At 39.3% G+C, this 12,441-nt stretch overlaps 1 protein-coding gene across 1 annotated transcript in view; it reads right to left on the reverse strand.

Annotated features, from left to right (window-relative positions):
* LOC138059941 (coiled-coil domain-containing protein 154-like) overlaps positions 1-328 on the reverse strand; it is a 68,436-nt gene extending 68,108 nt beyond the window's left edge. Inside the window, exon 1 of the mRNA XM_068905602.1 lies at positions 177-328. Within this exon, the coding sequence (XP_068761703.1) occupies positions 177-244 (68 nt within the window). The 5' untranslated portion in view covers positions 245-328. The remainder of the gene's footprint in view (positions 1-176) is intronic.
* Positions 329-12,441: the final 12,113 nt, after the last annotated feature.

A 12,441-nucleotide genomic window follows, 5' to 3' on the forward strand; every position in this document is an offset into this window, starting at 1 on the left:
TCTTTTTGGATTTCAATAACACTTGTCAAGATCTAAATTTCCTGCATAATTATAAACCGGGACAAAAAGACCTTTGAATTAGTAGGAACCGTCCTTAAGATTCTTCTTGTATTTCTGCAGTCTTTTCTCTCCCTCTGTATCGGTAGAATATAGAGCTGAAACTAACAACAAAGTACCTTTTGCGTTCGTTGGATGTTTTTGGAGGCCGCTGTACTGGTCCTCTATTCCACGGGGGGTTTGCCATACCGCGAAGGATTTATTCGCTTTAATTTTCTTGGACAAAAGAACCACTAGGAAAATTTCCACTTTTCAGCTTGTCATGTTTTGTGAAATCGAAGCCTTTTCGTAGCTACACGCTGCATTATATTTTCCGCCTACTTACAGGTGCTTTCGATTGTGCAAGTTGCCATGGCAATGACTGGTATTTTTTTGGTCGATTTTAATTGAAAGGAACTCCACTTTTACGATTTTTTCCTGTAGTACATAGCGAATGATTTTTATCAAAGGTCAGAGCGCTGAATTTAAATTTGAAATAAAGCATTTGTTTCTGAAAATTTGTTTGTGTTGTTTGTGTACGTATACTTTCGACAGTTTCAATCTCATCAAAGGTCAGAGTGCTTAATTTAAATTTGAAATTAAGCACTTGTTATTGAAAAATGTGTTCGTGTTGTTTGTGTACGTAGGCTTTTGACATTTTAATTATTGGTAAGCTCTGTCAGATGCCAGTTTAGCGGTTAGGCCGCTTGTAAGGATCTGTTAAATTTGAGGTATTTAAATATTGACAGAAGGGTCTTAAGAATATCTTACAGTTTCAAATGTATGGCAAAGTCAGCCTAAACTAACCAGATATTTTCAGGGCTGGTTAGGTAAAGATCTATGGGAGATTGAAGCTCAACCGGTGTGCAAATTAAGAGGAATGATAAGGAACGGATTGATCAAGACAGTATGTAAACAGAAGCTAAGCTGAACAGTTAAAGACAAGCTTTATTTCACATATCGAAACTGAATATTGTGAACATAACTTTACTGTGTATAGATCTGTTCAGTTCGCAAAGAACAACATTTTGGAAAGTCAATGCATCTTGTGCTGGCGGGAAACTGAAGAGCTAATTCTTTCTTGGGCTGTAATTTTCACTTAAGGGAAAAAAGGTAGTGTTGTTATCTTCGCGATTTGTGAAAGGAAGTCAAGTAAAAGGTAACATTCATGCGTATGAAAAACCAAAACAATCCACAATCTTTCCAGTGACCCTTAAAATATAACATTGCAACAACACAAAATATCGTAAAATCTTTTGTCATATCAATATAAAAAGAATTTTCAAAATGATATATTGCAACTGTATCACAGTAGCTGCAATTTTTCTCATGAACATTACACATTATTTTAGACGTATTCGAAGTGATGACTTTTACAATATGTGCTAACTAGAAAGGCTAAAATTATCTCATCGTGGATGAAACTCCTTCAGAAAAATAAATTTAGGTAAGGTAACCATATTGGGAGATTAAAGTAGGTCAGGCAACATGGCAGAGTGAACGTGTCTATGATAGCACGGTATTTGGAAGCTCTGTATTGCAATTTAGCGAGCGACGATATATGAGACCATATGACCGATGCTAAAAATGGGTCTGATCGCAGGTTAGAGATCATGAGTTTAGGAATTAAATCCCATGTCCCTGTGATATCTTTACCAAGCTGAACTTCATCTGCAGAGGAGAGTCACTCGCCCGAGGACAAAAACATTAGTATTGTTCGTTTGGCGCGCCGTGTTTGATGCAGTGGAAAATGATTTGTGGCGCCTAATGTACTGTGATATCTTTCTTCACTCTAGTAGTAGCTTTCGTGTGTGGAGATTATTTTTAATTAATATTGGCCATGCGATGTACATTAAGTAGCGTCAAGTTAAGTGTAAAATAATGTAGCCGGCAATGCTCTATGAAGAAATTTCAGAAGTAAAATAAAAGTGATGACCGTTTAAGTAAAGAAATTCCGTTTTAAAAGAGATGAGAAATGTCCGAGCACCAATTAATGTGAAGAAGGGCCATGGGCCGTCATGCGCAATATTTTTCACGCACGGAAAGATTTCCTTAATCGAAATGTTTGGTTCATCTGGAGCGATCTACATCAAATACGATGTTAGGTAAAGGTAAAAGGTACACTTTATTTAACGACGGAAGTTCCTTTACTCTCTACAGAGTACTCTCCCAGGAAGCCGACGGTGCGCTCATTTTATGCTTCAGTGAACTGGATATCCGGTGAAAAAAGCGAATGAAGAAAAAATAACAGTTTTCATTCATAACTCTGAATCGAATTCTCATCGAAAGGTTAATTACAATCGATCTTAAAAACACTAAATATTCTGCGGTCTCTGACTTCTATGAATCAAGGGGAAGGTCATGATGTACTGTCAAAAGGAATAAATTGATCACGTGTTAGGCAACCATAAAGGTGCACGTGATCACCTTGTGTCAACTGAATGAACTACGGGAAAGAATGTTAGGGTGCTTTCGTTTGGGAAATCCCGATTTAGATCTTAAAATCCGGATCTTCGGATTTCCAATCGAATCCGAAAACAGATTTCGCGACGGATTTTGTTAACTGAAATCCTTACCCGACAGGGGATTCCAATCAATGAATCTGCGACAAATTACGTTTTCAGATTTTGTCTTCGATTGGAAATCCGAAGATCCAGATTTTAAGATCTAAATCCGGATTTCCCAGTCGAAAGCACCCTTAATCGTGCGTCGTTTTCAGAGTAAAACAACGTACTTTTTCATCCAAGAAACTTCCGTCTTTGGTTTTTTAATATTGCTGTAATACTTAATTGAATATTTACAATTCCTCTGTCGGGTCTGGAAGCCTTCTTTGTTGGGTTCCTGAGAAACGTATCTATTTTGACCTCAGGGTGAACTATTTACACAATCACGAGGTTGAGTGGCCATGCAATTGAAAATCTAAACATCTATAAGATACAAAAACAGACTTGCGAATTATCGCAAATCACAATGCTGACAAGCACAAATTCAAAAGAAATGGTTAATAAATATGAAGCTTTTTACTATCTGAATGTTTTTTGGTTAGAGTAAAGCGATATATTGTTGAAAAATCCTCGTGATAAAGGAGCTATGTCACGCAAATGATGTAATTTCATGACTGACACTCAAAATTCGCAAAAAGCATGAGTAATGTACACAATTTTCGCACTAGTAAGTCGTAGCAATAAATAAGATTAACCAGGAAGTTAAAGAAATATTGTTGGCTTCCCAAATAAACTTCATTTTACACTATAATGACAAAACAGATATTTTTCTGAGGTTAAAAACTTGGCTACCTAATCAGACTTAATCCATACAATCAAAGCTACTAGTATTTCTGCAAATCCCACTTGACATTGGTGCGGTTTTTATGTTAAATAAAAAGTCAAGGGACGAAGAATTTTGAGACAGTACAACTAGGCGTTGCTAATAGCAAGTTAAGTGCTGCGAGGAGATGAACGAAAGACCACAGCAACGACAAGAGGCTTTATTTGCACAACCATACATTTGCAAAAAGTATTGCAAAAATCAACTAAAATTTCGCGCACTGGGAGGTTTTTTAAATTACATCGCTAACGATTTGTCGTGATAATCAAAGGAAAATGAAACAATGACAGCAAAGGCAAATAGCCTCTGCGATGTTCAAGGTATATCTTTTTTGTTGTTGTTGTTCTGGATTTTGGTCATTGTGTGAACACTAAGGGCCTGTTTATATGGTCTCGGGTACCCGAGACAACCCTCCCCCCGAGTTACCCTTGGCGAGATATTTTTCCACTCATTTGTTTAAAAAATTCTATCAACCGTTTCAAGAGAAAATGAGAGGACAGAGAGGGAGGCTCGGGGCGTTGGCCGGGATATGTCATGTCCACGAAAGTTATTTTTAGACGAGCGGAAGTCTGTCTTCCGAGACGTTCGCATGCAGCCATCGACAAACGTTAAGTCCACATCGTCCGCCATTACATGAAATCTTTGCTTTTCTTTCAAACATCAGACCGAGGTTGGCCTGCATGCGGACGTCTCGGAAGACAGACTTCCTCTAGAACAAAGACTTCCGCTCGTCTAAAAATAACTTTTGTGGACATGACATATCCCAAGGGCTGGACCGGGAGCCTCCCTTTCTGTCCCCTCATTTTCTCTTGACCGTTTACATGAGGTGGTCGAGACAACTCGGGTGGGCGAGACAACTCGGGGAGGCGAGATGTCTCCGCCTCGGCAGGTAGGGTAACCCTGGCAGGTGAGACAACTTTTTCGCATGTAAACAGTTTGTGACGACCACCCGAGACGCGACGGCAACCCTAACCCTAAAAATCAAAGAAGGAACAATTTGGGAGCTTATACATGTTTTAGCGTTTACTTTCGAATTAAAAGTTTTTTCCCGCCAAAATTCTCACCGCTGTCAACGGAAACCTCTCGCCTCAGCCTTTTATTTAAACTACATATTATTGCTGCGTTAAGATTGTCAGTCCATTTGCTGAATGTGAAAACGCAACTATACTTAATAAAAACGAACTAGAAGGAAAGAAAGGCAAATGATGATACGCATTTTTTGAAGAGCGTCTTAAAATATGTGCATAATTAAGCAGGGTCAACATTGTCTCGGTCACGCAATTCTATTATAGACGCTCGGTAAATTTGTCCCGGGAGGAGGGCTGTCTCGGGTAACCGAGACCATATAAACAGGCCCTAAGAACGAAATGCATATGATTATTTTAATATTGCCCTTTGGAATTCAACAAGTAACAGGAACTAGAAAATTGGTAAGATGTAACGACGGTGATTTCTCATATTTGTGATTGTTTGTCTTACGAGCAAGAACACAAGGAAATCACTAATTAATTTTAGAAGCTACAAAACATGTTTAAAACTGTATATTATCAGGATATCTAAGCATCTAAAAGGTCAAGTCATTGTGAATTGTTTTGAAGTCATCACTTCTAGGTGCTTAAACAGCATTAACATCTCATCAAAATATTCTTACCAGGGGCACCCAATGTCAATATAATTTTCGGAAAATATCTGTTCGGAACACGATTTGAGATCTGGAATTTTCGGAACATTTGTTGTCAAATTTCTTGCTTGCCTCCCTGTCCTTGGATTTTCGAACATCTAAAAAGTGGTATAATTGTCCAATGCATTTTTAAAGGATTTTTGCCCTTTTTTCTGGCTGAAATGTTCGAAAAGGTAAGTTTTGATCCCTATAATTTTCGGACAGCTAGACTTTCAGCTAGGAAATCCGAACAGATGAAAAATGTTTAGGAGATAAAAATATGCCTATATCTACCGCTTTAAATACTAAAATACGTTTAACAATGCTATATCTAAGTGATTTTGTATTATATTCTCGTTGGGTGCCCTTGTCTTACTTGCATTTGATTTGTCACATAATAAATCTCCAAATGCATAACTCTCTTGTAACCGAACAAGTAATGTGAACTTAACGACCAATGGGGTATGAAATATCCGTCATAAACTGTTTATATAAATTATTGTATGATTCCTGAATAATTGGGTAATTCTCTTGTAATTTAATAGGTAACTTAAAATGAATTATTACCAGGGATGTAAGAAATGTCACGGTGATTTCCCACATGTGTGATAATTTGTCAATCGATATTTCTCAATTTAAATTTAAATGTTGAATTGTTTTCCTCAACGCGCGGGCGATTGTCTTAAATCGTTTGCCTCAAATGGCGATTGTGTTGAACTGTGCTTCGGCAGGCGATTTTGTGACTTCAATGGGCGATTGAACTTTCCAGCGCGCTTGATTTGGCAGATAAATCAGGGACAGCGTCTCTGTATCTGGAATATTTTGACTAACCAGTGCATTCAAATACATCCTGTCTCCTTCGATTAAAAGTTTGGTCAACTGTAGCAGTATCCCAGTGCCGCATTAGACATGCTAAATTGCATTGTGCACACAACAGCGTTGAAAAACTCATAAAAGAGCATTGTCTTCCCCTGGAAATGTCTCTAAATCGTTCGTGACCTTGATGAATAGTTCCAGCGATTGATAGAATTGCACTGGGCATGATAGATCAGTTGAAAAAGAGCAATATAAACGTACCCGCTGATCGACAATTAAACAGATCGCAGGAACATAGTCAGTGTACAGCCGCCCACTCTACTCTCTCTTTTTTGCGGAGAGTGGGCGGCTGTACACAGGCTACGGGAACATGGACCATTCGGGCTGCGCACGCACAATTCAACAACTACCGCCGCTGATCTTATTATACTGCATCTTCAAAATCATCGCCACCGAACGAACGAAAGTCACATTCAAGGGGTGTTGAGAGCAGGGTTTGGAACGTTCAAGCACGATGGCATGAACCACCGTGGCATGAACCACCATGGCATGAACCACCGTGGTATACCTGCCAACTCTCACGCCTGCGGGTTGAAAACTTCGATCTCACGCCGGCTCACGCTCGCGGGCCAATTTCTCACGCCTGATTGAAAAATGTGAGTTGTTGCCGTCTTGCTTGACACAATTCCCAAAAATATGTTAACTCAGACCCATGTAAGGAACGAAAACCATGTGTAAAATGAATAAATGACAATACCTTCCTCGCGATCTCTGATTTTTGAAGTGAAAAGCACTGGAAGCTAGCTCGCGTTTATACGTCTTAGGAAGACTTCGGACATCTTCGGAAGACTTCGGACATCTTCGGAAATCTTCGGAAATGATCGTGTCGTCTTCAAAAATCCCAGCACTCCCAGGATAAAAATCTCACGCCTACATCTCAGAAAAAGTTGGCAGGTATACCGTGGCATGAACGATTGTTCTGCCTGAACGAAGCGGCAGAAATGAGGGAATGCTGTACGATCTCTAGACCACCAGGACACTTTGTCGAGTAAGAACCCAGATAAGAGACCTTCTGTTAGGTTGTAGGTTCGAGCCTTGACTATCCTTCAGTTGTCCTGTCGCCCGTTGAGACAACTTGTTTACAGGAAAACATGAATTTGGTGGAAACAATAGCCATAAAAGCTTTCACATTTTTAAGCTTTTTTACCACACTGAGAATTAAAGTACAGACTACTCGTTCAACATTACCGATTTAGGGAACGAAAGGAGTTGAATTTCGTATTAGATTCTGCGTTGAGAAAAGATTAAAGTGTACAGACAATTGATTCATCGTCCATTAAGTATGCCTTAAACATGGAGTAGCTTTTTAGTCTTTAAACCGAATTATTCGTACGACGATTGTCGCGATTGGTATCATGTGATCGGTCATGAGAAACGCTTATAAAGGCAGAGGTTGTAGTCGATACATGTGTGCAAACAATAATACATACTTTATCTTGCTTAGCATTTCACTGGGACATACGACACTGATCCGTTATAAGATCCGTCTGTAATTAATATGCTGGATTAATATTGAATTATAGACGGCATAATTTTTTTTCCCTCGACGCTTGAAAAATTTAATGTTATCTTTGATGAGTATTCTCAGTAACTGAAAAGAGCACGTGAATCACAGTTTATACCTTCAAGGTATAAGCTGTAATTCACGTGCTCTTTTCAGTTACTGAGAACCCACACACGCCTTATCTAAAAACTGAAACAGGGGCAGTGGAGTGAGGTCTGGCCAGCGATGGATGGAGTGGTCGGCCTTCCTATTATTTTAGTAACGGCCTTCCGGATAACTTCACTAAACGGCGTCAGAATGGCTCTAAACTAGGCAAAAGAGACAAGTTCGTCACACATTTGAGTTAGGAAAACTTTATTTCAAATGAGACAGTTATTTACACAATTTTTTTACGATCGGTGATTTTCCCATACAATTCTCTATATACACAAACTGTCGCATACACCACGTATTTTCAGCTTGGGGAGCCTGTGGATCTTCCAACAAATAAAACAAAGTAAAACTGCAAGGCTGGTTGTACGGCTGTGAGGAGATATATTTTTCATTTACCAATATTTTGTCAGGCACGGCCTGTCTTCATCTTCAGGGAGTTAAATGTGGTTCATTTGCCGTTAAATTTAACTTCCTGAAGAAGTCAGGCCCTGACTGAAGAAAAATTGGTAAATGAAAAGAATATATCTCCTCAAGAAGAAGACACGGATCTTCGCTCCCTACCACATTTTGTGTAACATTGTATAACAGTCCTTCCGTACCTTTTTATGGACTTCTTTTCATGAGATTAAGCTGGAATGAACTGTTTCTTTCTTACCCTCGATCCCCCTCCGAGAGGCCCCGGAATGTCCAATGTTCCTGATTTTACTAACGCCTCACAGGGTAGGGTATTGCGTGACGCCATCTACCCATGTGGGCTTTAAATTTCCTCAGAGCAAATTAAAATTATTTCTTCTTTTATACTCAGGTGATTAATTGAATCGCTCCTGACGAAAGCAACCAGGCAGTGATTACTTTTTTGGGTAGTTTCATTTTCCTGATCCTAGTTTAAGGGAAAACTTAATTACCGGTAGGTGTCTGACAATAAGACGCTCAAGGATTAGTGAAAAAAAAACAACAACAACAACAAACAAACAAATCTTAGCTTGACGCAGATGGAAAAATGTGTAGTCCGCGACTATTCAGGTTGCTGTTAAATCAATACTAACACATAAATACAGCCTATTTTCGACGTTGACTTCTCGCACTGCTTACGCGAGGTTAAATTACACGAAGAAGAACGGGCTTTCTAGCCTATTATCGAATTGAAGAGGGCAAGTAAACTCACCGCCATCTCTTCGGCCTCTGCCTTAAAACAAGTGGGCCTTTCCTTTCGGTTTCCGATCGCGACTTGACTGCCACATGAGGCACAAAGACTTTGTAGAGGTTTTGAAATATTATTACCCAATAAGGCTTACATGAGTATTTTGCAATTTTCACAGGATCTTCTCCGGGCAACAAATTAAAGATAGAAAGATGGTTTTACATGAGATGAGTATTTCGCAATTTCATGCCGGCGAACCATAGGAGCAGCAAATTAATTTAATGATTGAAAGATAGCCTTACATGAGATGAGTATTTCGCAATTTTCACACGATCTTCTCCAAACAAACTTAAAAATACAAAGAAAACTAAATCGAGTATTTGTGCCTAGTTGTGCCCAGTCCTTTAGGCTCATCCCATGGTGGTTCTATGGTGGTTCACTGTGCGGTGGGCGAACGTTGAACCCATATATATAGAGCCCAGGCCCCACAAGGAAAGTCGAGAATAGTGTTGCTGCTCGCTAATGCTCGCAGCAATAACTTTATTTAAACTCGAATATTTAAGTCAAAGATGCCAATAAAAGATGCTAATATCTCCGAGGAAAATTCTAGTTTTCCAGGAGCAGGTACTCAACTACTATGTTGTAACTGTCACAAAACCATTCTTCAGCGCTTCCGTAAACAATGTCTAATTTCTCCGTCAAACTCGGCTGATTCCGCGATTGTGGCACCACTAAGTTCTATTCGGCTCTTTTTGGATTCACGACTTGTTGCTTCCGAATATAATTCAAAAGAATTACCACAGCTACAAACATTTTCGAGGCGGTGGAAGTGGAACGATGCATTTTTTCTAGAATGTTCGGGACTGTAAATCCCGTAGGGAGTACAACTACAATGTCTTCTTTCAGACAAACCATTCTTCGGATGCATTCTCTCTGCTCTTCCTTTAAAGATTTGAAAAAAAATCCGAAGTGGAGGCAACAGCAGCTGTAAACAGATCCTAAACATCATTCCTGTTCAAATCCTTCTCGGCGGCCATAATATGATCAGATGTTAACTGATTTTACTAAAGTACCATTTGGGGGGCTTGACCAATCAGACAAAAAAGCCAAATTTTGGCTTTTTCAAATATGATCCGTACAGGAAATGTATCATGCCCTCCTTCCCCAAGATGATAAGTAGCGAGGGAGGTCATGATCGCAGACTAACCCTTTCCTGAAGAACCTTTTCCTTGACTAATGAAGCACAAAATAGACGACAAGCTTTCTTTCAAATAATTCTTCGCTGTCACATTTTCCAATTATTTTTTTACCTGAAGATTGCGCAGAGTTCAGTACAAATAAATACAAATAGCCAGCCAACAGAGATCACAGATCCACTTAAGGTGTGCGGTTCCTTTGGTTTCAGTTTTATACATAACACCACGCTTGGTAAATACTAGAAATACAGCTCACTTTGATTACGGCTCGACGGGCGAAAGATAACAGAACATAATGGTTTAAGAACCGAATACTAATGAAGTAAACATCGAATATTTAACAATTATTTGCCTCAGGCTCAGTGATTATAAGTGAATATTCAGCGAGACGAAGTCACACAGGTGTTTATTTCAAAAAAAAAAAAAACATTTCAACGCGAAATCATCTGCACATACAGTGGCAAAACGACTACTGGCAGCCAATATGTCCGTCGAGGTGATTATCGGCTGATAATCCGGGATAGCGAGCCAATGAGAGCGCGCGATTTTGTATAATCACTTGTGTATATAATGATTTAAGCACCGAAAATAAGGACGTAAGCACCGAGTATCATGAGGTAAGCACCGAATATCGTGACCAAAAGTATCATAAGACAGTTAGGCCCTCCATAGTTTTCACGGTTTCCCTAATAGGGCAGGGGTTGCTATGGTGTTTGTGTGTTATTCATTGATGACGTAGTTCGTTATAGGTTGCTATGCTGATTATCGATTGCGGGATTTTGCGATTCGGTGCCGTTCCAAAGTCGAAATTCCCCGTCAAGTCGGGCGTGAAGTTAAAGGGCCTGTGGCACTCTATTACGCATGTGCGGCTGTTTGATTTTTGACCAATCTCGTTCCCCGAGTCTTCGTTCCCCTTGACCAGCGGGTCGTAACCCGACCCGCTGGTCAAGGGTAACGAAGACTCTGGGAACGAGATTGATTTTTGACCCACGTCGACCCGACAGTTCTTTTTTCAAAGCCAGTATCAATGACGGAAATCCTGTTTAATCGACACAGTGAGACGTGCCAAGGTTGTAATAACATTTCTAAACTTCAGTTTGGTAATATACGAAGGACTTGGACGCCATATTGTGTTAGGGATCTGGGATTTGGGATCTGTGTGGATAAAATTCATGTCCACGAAAGCCGGATCAGGCGAAGGGGCTCGGGTCGAAAGGTTCTTACACAACCTTATCATGTGTGAGTCGAAAGTTCAAGTTGTTGTTGCCTAGGGCGTCATGAAGTTTTGACCAATGACACGTGACACGTTCTCCTCCAATCAGAAAACGTATTTGAGTTGGTTAGGTATAACAAGATTCTTTGTCCTCAGCTTAGTGTGCGTTTTATTTTGCTATTCGTGTTTTTTAGCCGTCAGTTCAGTTGCCATATCATGGAATGATGGCTTTCAGTGTAGGGACGCACAAGGAGCAATTGGCTTCAGCTTTGAAGCGTCTCGATTTACCTGTTGAAGCCCACGGTAGATGAGTATTTTTGTTTGATAAAAAAGAAGGGCTGAAATTTTTTTTATGATTAGAATAGGGTCAAGCATGATAGATCTGCTCAGTTTATTTCGCATCATTTGAAAGTCAATTTACCGGTACATTCATTTGCCATTCATTTAGCTACCTTTCTAAACAGAGTACAGGTAGCATTTTTGATCAAGTATTTTGAAATACACTATGCAACTAATACTCTATCAAGCAATTGAATACACTATGCAAGACGTATCGTGTTGATGATAAATTTTACAAATAATAATAATTATATAAACAGTAAGTTGCATTCATTTTAGTCAACCAGAAACCACCTGGTAAAACTATTTGTGTAAGCATGGATCACACTTTTGGCATACTGGTCCTTTGGAATGTGCAAACAGTATGTCTCTGATGTACACACGCCAATGAGAATTCCCTTCAAGCAAGTTTTATACATCATTATCAACAATGATGAGCACAGCTGTATGATGATAGTTATTAATACTGTAAATGAAGAAATATGTTGTCATGAAGTATGGGTATGTTCATTGTTAAAAACTTTAAAGGACACTGCAGGTTGACACTAGTAGTTCAGTAACTCATGTGTTGTTGTTTACCGGTAGTTGATGTTTGCTATTGGTACTAACTGGCAGAACTGTTTGGCTTACAAAAGGAATTATGGCATAGATGGTTACCTCAAATAAACAATCACAGACCCTGGGCAGTCAATCACTGTCCTGGCCTAGGTTCATCTGCTCAATGTAACAGTAGTGGAATATTTTAACTAGTGATTACTGTTGATAGCAATTATTTCATATTTACTGGCCCATAATCTTTTTTTTAGGGAACAAGTTTACAGAGCAAGGAAAAAGTTGACTATCCTTGATTGGAATTACTGGTATCATAATGGCTTTTCATTTTCCACCACTGAGGATCATGCTGACACCATCATTGCAAGAAAATACAACCACAGAACAAAATCTTGGGATGTGAGGATATTAAAGGTGTCCAAAGATTGTAAATATATTTGGATG

The sequence above is a fragment of the Montipora capricornis genome, chromosome 8, assembly GCF_036669925.1.
Source record: "Montipora capricornis isolate CH-2021 chromosome 8, ASM3666992v2, whole genome shotgun sequence".
In the NCBI taxonomy this organism is placed as follows: domain Eukaryota; kingdom Metazoa; phylum Cnidaria; class Anthozoa; order Scleractinia; family Acroporidae; genus Montipora; species Montipora capricornis.